The sequence below is a fragment of the Monopterus albus genome, unplaced genomic scaffold (genome assembly GCF_001952655.1).
Source record: "Monopterus albus unplaced genomic scaffold, M_albus_1.0 scaffold50.1, whole genome shotgun sequence".
NCBI classification, from domain to species: Eukaryota; Metazoa; Chordata; class Actinopteri; order Synbranchiformes; family Synbranchidae; genus Monopterus; species Monopterus albus.
This window is the reverse complement of record NW_018127930.1, coordinates 776,479-791,363: the sequence shown is the minus strand read 5'-3', so window position 1 is coordinate 791,363 and position 14,885 is coordinate 776,479. Positions and strand designations below refer to the sequence as shown.

The 14,885-nt window shown below is 38.8% G+C and overlaps 1 protein-coding gene across 1 annotated transcript in view; it reads left to right on the top strand.

The window, feature by feature from the left end:
• Positions 1 to 14,885, top strand: part of wdr7 (WD repeat domain 7) — a 98,499-nt gene that overhangs the window by 80,431 nt on the left and 3,183 nt on the right. Inside the window, exons 25-28 of the mRNA XM_020601061.1 lie at positions 6,277 to 6,394; positions 6,729 to 6,878; positions 7,013 to 7,095; positions 7,550 to 7,649. Of these exons, the coding sequence (XP_020456717.1) occupies positions 6,277 to 6,394; positions 6,729 to 6,878; positions 7,013 to 7,095; positions 7,550 to 7,649 (451 nt within the window). The remainder of the gene's footprint in view (positions 1 to 6,276; positions 6,395 to 6,728; positions 6,879 to 7,012; positions 7,096 to 7,549; positions 7,650 to 14,885) is intronic.

Genomic DNA, 14,885 nt, shown 5'->3' with positions numbered 1-14,885 from the left:
AGAGTGTATTTCGATGACACGCAGTGAGGCATTTTATTTCTGATGCACCCAACCAGTTATCAATACACTCCTTGTAGAGTTGTGTGTATGTGTGGTAATCCTTTTTCAATAGGCAGAGATCTGAAAAAGCTTTTGTAGAAACACACACACACACACACGCACACACACACACACACACACATACATGTGCTGGAAAACAATAAAACACCTTCACTAATCTGCACGCTGTGTGTGTGTGTGTATACTGTATGTGTGTGTTTTACACCTGCAACACAGTGCTATAAGGTACCCAGTCTTAGAGGAAAAAGCCCCTTTCTCACATACACATTGTCACATAAATGTGACTGCAATTCTGCCTGCAGTTCTCCTGAACACCTCAGTCACTGTTACATACTGTACAACATCATGGAGTTTTTCTGACCCTGTCAGTGTATTTATATTACACTTCCAACACCACACAAATCCGAATTAAATGCCACCAAATTAATGTAAAGGCATGCGGAGGGAGGCTTTCTTAAGCTCACTGTAATAATTTATGCACTTAGTTATCATGTCCTATGCATAAGGAAAATAAAATCTGTTTCATAAACCACCACCACCAATAAATGAGAACATTTTACATAAACTACCAGTCAAAGGTTTGGCAACACTCTCTCAGTCAGTTCAATAGGAAAGTGTGTCCAAACATTTAACTGGTAGTGTTTATGTCATATATAGCAACTGACATTACGGTTGGAGATGCTAAACAAAAGCACTTAATGCTAAGCTTGGTTAAGTCATGAGTTTAACTCCTTACTGTAACATACATATGAGACTGATCATAATCTTCTTATCTCAGTTTCAGAAAGAAGGCAAATAATTGCTTCTTTTTTCACAATTCATGGTGGATAAAGCTTGTTTTTCTGGTGTAAATTCAATGAACAAATTACCTCCAACTGTGGAGTTGCTGAAAAAACTGAACCTTCAAAAACCTCTGAAGTCCATGAGTAAATGTGTAAATCTTTTGCCTCATCAGACTACTACTGTGGGTGTTAAACACCTCTTGCTGATCAAATATGTGTGTGATGTGTTTCTTAGACATCACTGCAGAGCTAAAGGTTTGTAAAATGTGTTTATCTGTGAGGTAGAGAATATAGCATTTGACATGCAGGGATGAATACCCATTGTGTGTGTGTGTGTGTGTGTGTGTTTCATCCACATGTGTCTGAAATATTGCATTTGTCTGGCAGAGCTAAATTAATGTTTCGGTAATCTGTGTGTGTGCTCTGCAGAGATAAGTCATGGTGTTGAAAACAATGATCGGAAAAATACAGGTCACCTCAGGAAAAGCTAAGCAAAAAGCAGTGTTGATCTATACTGAACCATGCATGTGCACATGTTTGTCTCTTTTACTCAACTAAATTTAGACTGGGCTTGAAATACAGTCCTTGTGTTCTTTGCACAGTGATGTGTTTTATATGAAAATCAGAAGAAATAAAGACAGAGACTCGTATATTAACGTCAGTCAGGTTTGAAAATACACAGGAGGTTTGAGAGCTGTCAGTCAATGAATCAGTTGTTTAATTAGTTTATCAATTATCTGGTGTGCCGGGATTGTAGTCAGCCAGTAAACCACTCGATAGAAAACCAGCCAACCAGTGACACTTGTATCAAATCAGCCAGTAAAACAGTGAGTTCATAAGCAACCCAGTCAGTACGTCCATTTTTAAACCAGCCAGTTTTCAATAGTTACCCACTAAGAAGTCAGTCAGTAAATAGGCAAGCCAGTCAGTAAGTCAGAACCTAACCTAGCCAGTAAATTAATCAGTTTTGTACTGAAAACAGCAAGTATCTGGTTATTAATTCAAAGAGAATACAGGTATTTCCAGCCTGTAAATGAGTCAGTGAACTAGTCACTTAATAAATCAGCTGGTAAACCGATCAACTTGGTTCTCTGTGTCTCAGTCAACAGTTAGCCATTTAGCCAGTCAACCATCCCGTTACCCCTGAGTTGGAGAACTCGTTGGCCTGTTGCATGCTTCTTACGCTGGGCTCCATAGTCACAACATAGACTGTTTTTGGTCTCTGTGTCCAACATTATTCTGGTTGGCTCCCATCGACAAGCAGCTGTGCATTGCTTCTTATTAGAGAAGGGGAGGTTTGGGTTTGATTAGGGAACATATTGAGCCCTTAAGTCAGCAAGGCAACTAGTCTGTCAGTAAACCTTGCAGGTGCCCTGTCAGCAACTCACCGAGAAAACCAGTTAGTCAGTAACACCCCAATTAGTCCGACAAAGTGGCATGGGTCAAAATGGTGTCAGGGATCAATCTGAATGGGTCGGTATGTGTCAGCCCACCATCCTTCACACAGTACTGCCCTGGTTTGGCAAAATAGCATTTCTTTAAGGAAAGAATGTTTATTTAATCAGTGATGTTTAAAACTCATTGAAGTGAGAGTGAGAGAAAAGGATGCATGGATGAGAGGGAGTGTGCATATGGACAACTCAGCTTTTATCTGCGTAATATAATCCAGTGTAATTCTGCATTTTATCAGTTAAATGTACAGTGTGGGTCTCCATGAAAAGCTAGAGTTGCTTAAATGGGTCAAATGCATGTCGAGCAGATCCACAACATACTGTATCTGCTGTCTGAAAGGTGTTTAAATCAGCCAGTAAGCCAGTTCTGGAACCACTCAATAACCAGTTAATCAGTCTGTATGCCTGACAGTTGGTAAAGCATCCAGTTATCCCATCTGCTACTCACTGAGCAAAAAAACTGACAAAACTCTGCACACGATTGTGTAACAGGTGCGTCAGAGGGAAACAACAGCTTGTAAACATGTTTAAAAAATCTTGCACACTGTCCTGCTTAGGCTGAATAGTTTATCAAGTCAACAATGTTTCAGTCTATATTACCTTCATCAGGTATGTCAGTAAACATCTCCTCCTTCCACTTATATACACCATCTGTTACCCCCACTAATCCAGTCAGGGACAGGTTCAAATCAATGAATCTGAAACTGCTTTGCAATACACTCCCTTATTAGTATCAAAACATGAGACATTTCCTACAAAATACAAATAGCAACTCAATGAAATTGCCAAATAAGTAGTTAAAAAACACAGTAAATAGAGGGACATAAGTTAACATATTCCAAAAACACACAGTTTCAGTGCATCAGGAAACCGAGCAAATTGGCTTTAAACTGTATTCAGTAAAGAGAGTAACTAATTTCAAATGTCGTTTAAACAATTCTGAAATGTGTCTGCTCCTGGGAACCCCCACCTCCATCAGACAAAAACACATCTTTAGGAATGCCTTTCAGCACATGTACAAAATCAGTCAAAGGAAAAATATTATTCTCAACTACTGTCCAAATAGTACTGTCACTTGTTAATTCCAGGGTGCCCCACCTGGGGCAAAATCAGCAAAATCCTAACCTTTCCTGTCTGTTTGTTATGCACATGAGCACTTGAAAAGCTGTAAAAACTTGAGGAATCTGTGCTCTCCATCAGAACTTGGGAAGTTAGGATTGTCTAATTCCTTACAAAATTACAGAAACCAGGTTTCTTGTTTACACGACAGTTAAGAAATTGCAACTGCAAACTGGTTACTTAAGTGCATGTACAGTATATGCAGTCAATCAGCTCCTAAACAGTGAGTCTGTCATACACACACAGATTTCTTGCATTAGTGTCTCTCCCTCACACACAAAACCAATACTTCCAATCCTCCCTGTGTGTGTATTGACTCTGTATTGACTGCATAATGTCAGAGTGATCTTGACTGTGAAAGCAGTCATGCTGCCAGGTTGAACACACTGAACCCTGCATGTGTGTGTGAATTGGGGGAGCTAATATAGAACGAGTATATGAAATTAAATTTCTAGGTGTCATAGTTGATGACAAATTCACCTGGAAATCTCATATCAGATATATTCAGCATAAAATAGCAAAAAATATATTGATATTGGCAAGGGTTAGATATATTTTGGATGGGAAAGCACTACATATTTTGTATTCTTCATTGATTTTACCATACTTAGAGTATGGCGTTGAAAACTTGGGAAATACATACAGAAGCTCACTTCAACCATTGTATATATTACAAAAAAGAGTGATAAGAATTGTGCATAAGATGGGATATAGGGATCACACCAATGTAGCTTTCATACAGTCTAAATTGTTAAAAATTTTCGATTTAGTGGGATATAAGACTGCTGTGTTTTTGTATAAAGCCAGGAACAATTTATTACCTGGTGGAATTCAAAAACTATTTAATGAAAGGGAAGGGGGATACAATTTAAGGGGTCAGTTAAATTTAAAAATTCATGCTATACGTACAACCAAAAAAAGATTTTGTATTTCCATAAGTGGGGTAAAACTATGGAATAATTTAAGTGTGGACATAAAAAATAGTAATAGAATTGACGAGTTTAAACATAAATATAAAGGTATGTGTCAATATCAGCTGTCTTTACACGCTTGAAAGAATAAATAAATAAATCAAATCAATTGAATATTTTCAGTATGAACTCACAAACCATCTCAGTTTAGTTGGTTTAATTAATTAAATGTTATTTATTCCGCCATTAACTCAAACCATCAAACATTTCCTGTATCCAGATTTAGCACTGCTCTCTTTTTTCACATCATCATACACTGAATCACTTTGGGTTGGCAAACCACTGGTCAGACTGAAAGCATCAGTCTAGACTGTTAATGAACATACTGTGTGCCATTTATAGATCTGTAATTTATATACTTGGAATACAGTATATGTACATACACTCAGTGGCCTTTAATTAGCTACACCCATACAGTCTAATGCAATCCAGTACAACAGTTCTGCCATAAATCCTACATCTATGATGCCTATAATGACTGTTTCTTTTATATCTCTCTTTTAACACCATCATAGAGTTGATAACTCACTTGCATATTCAGCACTGAGATCATAGTCAGTGATGTATTTTACTGGAGGCCAATATGTGGAGAAGTGTTGCTGATATTTCCCCTCATGTACATAATAGGAAGGAAAAAATATCCAAGTTACCGAGTTATTATGTGACACCATCTTTTTATGACCTCAGTAATAAATATTATATTAACACATTTCTGAAAATGTCTTTAGACTGTGCAGCTGTAATAAAGTAGCCATATACCATTTTAGTTTTTAGTTTTCACTAATGATAGTGACTGTGTGTGTGTGTGTGTGTGTGTGTGTGTGTGTGTTGTAATAATAATTAAGATTATTTCATTAAATGTCCTAATGTTGGTTATTAACCTCATTGGTTGTCAGGACAATTAGCTCCTTGCATTCCCACTGCATTCTATCAGCACTGTGACTGTTTCCAATTACAGCAACCTTTCTAAATGAAATTAAACATTTCAATATTGCTGATATATTGCCATTATAGTGCCAGTATTAATTAAAGGAGCTGTAGCTGTGATGTGGAATCAATGGAGATGAATCGCGCAGCTCGGCCATCCGTCCACCCATCACTCCCACCCTTCCTCTAACTCTCTCCCCCCAGTCATTTGTTAACAAGGTGGCCTTGCTGGGCCTCTCTCCCTCTCTGTCGCTTTCTCAAACACATACACACACTCAGAGGGGGGTGTGGCCAGCTGTTAGGGTGTGTGTGTCTAATTTCTGTTGCATTGTGGGAGTCCATTATGCTGTCGTCTGGTGACTGGCTCCCATTGACTCGGTCTTGGTATTATAAGCTGCCCACTAATCTCTTCACTCCATATATTAGTAAGGCTTGATCTCTCTGCCTCACTGTTGCTTTTCTCAGTTTTATCTAATTTTTCTCCTATTTAAATGTCTGTTTTTGTCCTTTTCTTGTTTTTGTTTTCTTGAAATGATAAGTATTGTGATATTCTATATCTTTCATATTGTCAACAAATCTCGTAAAAAGATGTAAACCAAGTATTGTGTGTGTATCCAGTGTGCCACAGAGCTCCCTTTTGTCCAGAAACTGTTGCGAGCACATCAGTGAGCCACACACATTCCTTCTTTAACATGGACACACACTGTAGTTTATTTTGACCCAGTGCCACATGCCCTGTACCAGAAATGATCAATAGAGCACAAAATGTGTCCCCAACAATACTGCATACACCACTTCAACAAAGGTGACAGCCAGACTCAAGTCATGATGATAGCAGTGTGACGATATACTTACCTCACGATAAGACGAGACGATATTTTAACATTACTTTTAAGAAATCTTCAATGATAAAATGTATGACTGGATAAAAGAGTCTTATTTGACTGAAAGTCTTTCTCTCCACAGTATTACAATGGGTTTGCCCCTCAACCCGCCAGCAGATTCAGCTCGCTCAGCCCGCCACGCCCTCTCTCTTATCGCTACCGCCCGGCCACCCGCCTTCATCACCACCATTGCAAGAGAGGTAAGACTTAAGTCTTCTTTGCAAACAGCTGCTTCAAAAAGTCATCAGTCACCACTTTTGATATATTTCTACATGGACTGTGTTGCAAGCTCACTTTAGTTGTTATGAAAGGTCCTACAGGAAGGGCTGGGAGTCCGTGGTAAAACTCAGGTATCAGATTAGCAGGAAAAGTGAAACGTGAAAAAACAAACACTGCTAAAACCTGCACAGGCAAACTCTGAAAGCACACACACCCAACTGAATGTATCTCATTGTGTCATTTCATGTACATACATGTACTCTTCTTCCTCCAGTAATAACATATATGTGTACTATATGCAATGTTGTTTGCCAGGTTCATCGGTACAATGCAGCCCAGGCCAACTCTCAGTCACAGCAGAACATTCACACCACCACTCTGGCCAGAGCCAAGACTGAGATACTGCGAGTGATCGACATCTTGATAGAGAAGATGCCCGGTGACGTCGTCGATCTGCTGGTCGAGGTAAACAACATTACATATCAGAGCTTGTGTTTCTAATTTATAGCAGTAGTACATTTTTGCTTTACCAAAAAAAAACATCTATTATAGGAAACATCATCACCTCCTACTCTTCATCTTCATGCTCTCCTCCTCAGGTGATGGATATTATCATGTACTGTATTGAAGGTTCTCTGGTAAAGAAGAAAGGACTGCAGGGGTGTTTCCCTGCAATCTGCAAGTAAGTGGGTGTATGGGTGTGTTAACAAGCCTCCGACATTTTTGTATGAGGTCAATGGACTGGGGAGGAATTAACACAAACTGACTGACCCCCTTGGTGTGTATGCTGATGTCAGAGGTCAGGGTTCAGCTCACAGGTGACATATATGTCTCAGGGCATGTGAATGAACCAGATGACACTGTGCATGTGAATACATTGTGTTTGTGTTTTTCTGACACTTCTTGGCCTCAACTTAACAATGCTGTTTGTCTTTCACATTGTGTGTATTTTTACAAAAACAATACAGTTATGTGCAAACATGTTGAGGATATGAAGTGTTGTAATTTTTTAATGAAATCATATTTTCTACCTTACCTATACTGTAGTGTAGTTGTGGTTGTGTTTCTTGGATAAAGTGCTACATGCCCAGTTGAATGTTAATGTGTTAATATATGTTTGTTGCCTACTTTCTCAGGTTCTACATGGTTGCATACTGTGACCGCAGTTACCGCATTGCTGTCGGAGCTCGCCAGGGTTCAGTGGCCCTCTATGATGTTCGTACTGGAAAATGCCAGGTATATTCAGAATGTGCCATCGCTGATATCAGCAGCTGTTTGATCGCATCAGTTTCTGAAAGTTAAGCCTTCGCCTGCGTGCAACTTATAGCCGTTCATCCTGTCTCACAGTCATTTCCTTCTCTCCTACTGTACCTTCATCTGCTCACCAGTCATATCCATCCATCCAGTCTATGGTTTATCCCTCATCTTTTAATCCACCCTCCCCTTTGTCTTCCCTTCCATCCACCCTTCATTCCCTTGCTCTGTCTGTATATCCTTTAATTATATTCTGAAACCTTTCCATCTGTTTCTCCACCACTTTGTACCCTCAACCTTTCATATGTTCATCTCTCATCCATCCATCCATCACTTCAGTCAGTGCTACTGTACAGTACATCCATCCATGACTAAACTGATCATCAATTAATTAATCGTTTAGCTATTTGTTTTTACTTTTTTTTAATCCTTCAGTTTCCTTAGTTATACCGTAAAGCAACCATTTTCCATTATTTGATTCATATCTCACTCTGTCCATGTAAAGAACATATTGCCTCTAATGAGAAGAGAGTAGTGGAAACAAGAGGACAGCAGTAACGAGGGGTGGTAATAAGAGGGGGCGAGCAGAGGGGTTTTGTCGCTTGCTGTGTTGTTGGAGTTTATATTTTCTTTCAGTAACTGATTAATGAAGAAGCAATGGCTGTCATGTTTTTGTCTTTGCACACATTTATATTTGATTGTGTATGTGTGTGCACAATCTATGTTTTTACTAGGCTTATTGTTTGTGTGCATTTCTGTGTGAGTGTGTGTTTTCGTAATTTGCTGCGTATTGATTTGCAGTAACCTGAGCAGTCTAGTCTGGTGGAGGGGGTCATTTATATCTGATAACAGCACTGGCCCCTGTTCACCCAACATCTAGTTTGATTGTTGTGTATGTTGGTGTTTTTGTTTGTGTGCACAGTATAAAGACAGGAGATGCTTTTTCTTTGTGTGTTATTTGCAGTAATTAACACTTAATAGATAATGGCTTTTCTGGAAGTGTGTGTGTACATGCTGGAACCGTTTCAAGTGTTTCATTTCAAATGTGAGATAAAGTTATTGTCTTTATTAATAGGCCTAGGTATCTTTTCAGAGCAATTCTGTCTTCTTCTTATCGATTCTGCTACTTATTGATACTCATGTTTCTAAGCAACATTTTTAGCAGATTTTGCTGCCACATAATTTGTCATAATGGTGACCAAGCATCCAGTCAACACTCAGGCAATGTTTTAGTCTGGTAATTAGTCACAGCAGCACACTGTTTCTCGTCTTTGCTGTTGCAGACTGTTTCTAAAGATATTGAATGAATTGCCGTGAAAGTTTGCCACCATAAACTTGACATTTGTGGTACAGAGTCAGGTTTCTGATGACTGGGTGCATTGCGGTTACATGTGTTAAATATAAATATAATGTACAGTATATAATTTTAGTATCAGTCCCTGAAGGAAGTGTTTTAAATATCACCAGATGGATGTTAAAACAAAAAAAACAGAATGTGGTGATTAAACAAAGAGCTGCAAGTGACTGACAATTACTGCAAAACTCCAACATGTCACTAAGGTACAGTAAGAGACACCTTACGATTTCTGTTGTAGGGAATTTTTTTGATGTGAAGCTGAATGAAGTTATAGCCTCATTTTTGAGTGCTGCAAAAGCTCATCTTTGTCACATTGAAGCTGAGGTAATAGGAGATATACAGTATCTTTGTATGTCCAAAGTTTGCTTTTAAGAATGAATTTGTTAATGAGTGAAATCTAAAAGCGTGTCTCTAAACAAAACCCAGGTTGTTACTGTGGAACCACTCCAAAGCAGCACCAATTCTTTATATCCAATCTTTTTCAATAAGATAGCAATTTTATTTGTAAGTGATACTTCATCCAAAATCAATTCAGCATTGATCTCCTGTAGATTTGAAATGTGGCTTTACAGACTTTATTGTGTCCTCCAATAGCAGCTGTCAGTTTGTGTTCATGTTAGGTAAAATAAATTCCACTAGAGAACAGTTTGCACCATGGAAATATAATTTTAACACATCCATAGAAATTGCCAAGCCACTTTAGAAACTTTTGGATAAATAGCAACATTTGAGTGAAAATCACCTTTTTGAAAAGGTGTATGATGACCCTTGTTTAGTCAGTCGACAGATTATTGCCTTTAGGAAGATAGTTCCAACTTTTTTTTTTTTTTTTTTTAAATAGATGTTCTGTGTGTTTCATTTGTATAATAAAGAGAAAATGAGGATGAGGGATGATGGGTAAAAATAAGGAAACTAAAGATAATGAAAGAAGGAAGTATGAGGAGAGAAGAGAGGAAGGAGAAGTTTCTGTTCATAATCCCTGAGTGTGTGTGTGTGTCCAACCGTAGCTAGCTAGCCCCTGCATGACCATCTGCCACAGCTTTGATCAGCCTCCATGAACAGCTCTTTGTCAGCTGCATTACACTGTGTGTGTGTCCAGCTGCTTGCCCTGCTTCTTTAAAAGACTACTGAGTCTACTAATTGACCACAGAGAAACAATCTGACTGATCTTTCTCTCTGTCTCCTTCAAGCCCTCAGCATCAGCACTGGGGCTGTGAAGTAAATCTGGCATAGCGGCCAAACCGCGTTACTACAACTTTTGCACTGATCATGTAATGCACACTGGCCCAAAAACCTGAATTCTATTGAAGTCAACTATCTCAGTTAGTAGTAACTGTAGTGCTATGTGTAGCCACCTACTAGCATTGTTAGCATTTCTAATGTAAACAAACATACCTTTTTAGCTCTAGCTGTATTGCTACAAGTATACAGTTAACATTGTTAGCAGTATATACATCCAGTTGCTGGCACTGTTAGTCTTCCTTTTAACAAATTGTTAGCTGTCTGTTAGCAAGCCAGCATAAATAGATAACTGTGACTTATACAGAAGTCATTGTACTTCGAACCATTTGACCATGCAAAAGTGCTGTCATATAGCCGACACTGTACAGTGGAACAACAATGTTAAAATCCTCTGATGTAATGAAATACCAATACCTCAGTAAAGTATACAATTGGTAAACTAATTAGTTAGTGACGGTGATAATGTTCAAAACTGAACATCTAAAAAAAAAAAGAAAAAAGCACAGGGAAAAAACAATTGGTTAACAATCTTCATTCACAGAAGAGGCATGGTTTTACGAGCTGTCAATCATGAGGAATGGAAATAAAAATGGATAAGTTTGTGTCAATCATGAGGAATGGAAATAAAAAGGGATAAGTTTGTATGACACACACACACACACACACACACACACACACAGTTGAGTCCCCAGGCATCAGGTGTACTGAAGTACAGGGTGCTGTAAATGGTTTTAGTGTGCTTCACTGCTCTCTCATAGGTTGATTGATTTGGTAGGCAGTCCTCTGTGACACGCATACACACATCTATCTGTCTCTGAGTGTGTGCAAGTCATGACTAAAAATACTGCCACCCCTGCATCTCTATCAGATAATGCACCACTTCTCCCAGCAAATTGTTGCAATCACTCATTCATTTGTATTCTCATGTTTATTTCTTTTGTTTGCATTGGAACACCATAAAAAAGCAGAGGAAAAACCCCCAAATCTGATCCATTCCACACAGAACTCCAAAAGTGGACTGGAGAGAATTATTAACACTCACTGTGAGGCAACAGTGCTAACCACTGCGCCACCGTGCTCCCCTAAACTTATAATTTTACTTTTATTTCTTTTACCCTTTTGAACTTTTTGCTCAGTTTTACTTTTTGTACAAACCTCACTACATGTCATAGTAACAGATGTCATTTGTTGCTATTTGCAGTCGTGGCCAGAAATATTTGTATTCTCATGTTTATTTCTACCCCAAATCTGATCCATTCTAACTGCTGAAATCACAAATTCTTTGGTATTCTCATATTTACTTTGCAGAGAAAAAAAAAGCCAAATCTGATCCATTCCACACAGAACTCCAAAAGTGGACTGGAGAGAATTATTAACACTTTTTCAAAATCATCAGAAATAGTTGTATTTCAAGCCTGTGATGCTCCTTTAATTTGTAATGAAACTCACCTGTAGCAATCAACAAGTGCTGGCAACATAGAAATCACACTTGCAACCAGTTAAAATGGAGAAAAGTTGACTCAGTCTTTGTGTCATGTGGACCACACTGGGCATGGAGCAATTTGAGAACCACACTAGTGGAAAAGTATGGACAGTCTCAAGGCTCAAAGTCCATCTCCAGAGATCTGGCTGTTCCTGTGTCCACTGTTTGCAATATTGTCAAGACATTTACAGCCCATGGTGCTGTAGCTGATCTCCCTAGACGTGGACAAAAGAGAAAAGTAGATGATAGATTGCAATGAAGAATCGTTCCAATGGTGGATAAAGAACTTCAATCAACTTTCAAACAAATTCAGGCTGACCTGCAGGCACAGTTGGAGAAGGAACCCTTCAAATTTGAGAGACCTGGAGCAGTTGGCAAAAGAACAGTGGTCCAAAATCTCGTAGAGAGATGTAAGAAACTCACTGATGGTCACAGGAAGCAACTGATTTCAGTTATTGTGTCCAAAGGGTGTGCTACCAAATATTAAGTTGAGGGTGTTAATAATTCTGTCCAGCCCATTTTTAGAGTTCTGTGTGGAATGGATCAGATTTGGCCCTTTCTGCTTTTTTTGTGTTGTTCCAATGCAAACAAAAAAAGATAAACATGAGAGTACCAAAGAATTTGTGATTGCAGTAATTTGCTGGGAGACGTGGTGTTATCTGACAGAAATGCAGGGGTGGCAGTATTTTGGCCATGACTGTGTGTGTGTGTGTGTGTGTGTGTGTGTGTGTGTGTGTGTGTGTGTGTGTGTGTGTGTGCTGTATTCAAATCTGATTAAAATCTTACAATATTTACATGATGTCACTTAAACACGGCTGACTAGTAAATCCAGTCATAAAGCTTATTTAATGTGTCTTGGCGTGTTGTTTTACAGACCTGCAATTTGATTGAATGACTGTTTTTATGTTGCTGTCAAAGTGCAAAATTGATCTTACATTTCACTCTAAGTGGAAGCATTGCATGGAGCCTGGAGTGAGCCAGCAGACTATTACACTTCTGTAGGTTTTGTAATTTAAGTTCTTTAAAACCAATTAATTTATGGGTTAATTTAAATAAAGTAGCTCTTGCAGATTAATTTGATCACCTTTGCATTTAATGATGCAGACATTACATTTCCCAATTAACAATTCATTTTTTCTGATTCAACCCTTTTATTACAGATTAAAAGTTAAATTTCAAAATGGAAAAATAAATATTTTTAAAAGGTTTACTTATTAGTCTGCCTGTCATATCTAGCCTTACTGTTCATCTGTGTGCTGCTGTAACACAGACACTTCCCATTTCATGATCACAGTTTAAACAATATCACCACCTAGAAAATATTTATTTCAACTGCAATTGTAATTTTTGTAATTTGCAGTTTTCAAGGTTCAATAGCATTCCAGTGGATTGTCTAGTTATTTTAAATTAAGTGTTGATGAACAGCGGCTCACACATGTACAGTATGTAGCCTAACTCCTCTGCACACTGGCTGTAGGAAATGACAGTCAGAGACATTCAGGGCTTACAAAAGATAAATACAAAACTGAAAAAAAAGTTCAACAAACAATGAGTAGAAGTTATGGACTTGATCAGCCTGGCAGCTGTAGCTCAAGTGTCGGTCGATCCCTAGCTCCACAAGCGGAGTGAGACATTAAACCCAAATTGCTCCCAGTTGTTTTATGTGTAAAGGGGAAAAGTACAAAAAGGCATTTTAAGACTTTAGTGACTGAGAGTTTAAAAATGCCAAGGAGAAAATAATGGAGGAGAAAGGCTGTGACAACGGTGAAAGAAAAGACTGAAGCATTTATTGAGAAGTGGACGAGGGAGATGAAAGAGAGGTACATGAGACAGAAGGCTGCAAAAACATCAAAATATTTTCTCTCAGCCAGCACAGCAAGGATCTAATAGGATTTTCCCCAAAAGGAGAAGGGAGAGAATAAATTAAAAAGATGAGATTTTCATTTCATTGTGTTATTATTTTTCCTGCCTTAATTGCCACAGACGGGTTATTATTTCAGGGTCTGGGCGCCTGAGGCGACGCATCTTAATCTCATCTGGAGGTGAGAGTTTGTAATCCCAGTCGCAGGCAGAGGTGGGGCGAGAATTTCTGGGAGGGCGTTTATTGTGTTACACATCCTGCATCTGGTGGGACAGTTTATTGCGTTACAAATGGCGCAGCGTCACGTGAGTTTGTCCCCTGAGTTCTGGAGGCGAGCGGCAGCATCTGTTAGACCAGAAGCCGCCCCTCATCTGATGGAATTATCTCATCCAAACCAAACACTTACTGTCAAGAAAAATCTGGGCAGTGTGGAGGCAAAACGAGTTTTACTGAGATGCCTCGATGAAATTCTAAAAAGGACCAAAATTAGTTCTTCATCTCGTCTTTATTGCTGAAGGGACTTTATTGAACTCTGGGTTTGAACCTGGAGCTGCTGCTGCTGCACTTTGATTCCATCACCAGGAGGAATTGCTTGGAAAACTGTCGTTTTAGCTGCTGTGGTTGATGAGGAATGATCTGGAGTTGCTTAGGATATACTTGATCAGAGCATTTAAATAGTGGCAGCTGTAGCCATACAGATCAGCTGTGATGTACAGTACACACATTTTACCACATCGTGTCTGTCAGTAACATGCAAAGAACACTATACACACAAATCCTGGAATATTATACCATTCAGGAAAGTGAGGGGATCTAGGCAAAACCACAGTAAATCAGTTTGCAGTCAGCTAAATGAATAAAGCAGGAAGAACTGAGGGCGTTCTGAGGGCATGATAGACAGGTCACAGAGCTCTACAGTGTCTTAGCAGTGTGGTCCAGTGGCATGTGTGGTTTCAGAGACCAGCATCAGTAAGTAAAGCCAATAGGAACAAGACTGAAAAGACTCATCACAGTTTAACAGAACCGGATTTGTAAAATTTCAGGTCACGTCCAAGATGCATCAGCCTCCAGACTGACTAATGTTTACTTCCGACTCCTAAGGAGAAACACACCATAACCTTACAAAACGGAAATATGTCACCTGACAGTATCTCATTTCATTAACTGGTTTATTTACACGTTTCCAATTCTGCCAAAAAAAAAAAAAAAACAAGCCTGAATGCGTACTTAGTTATTGATTGTGTCAGATTTATTTCATGAAGGCAGCAGGAGATG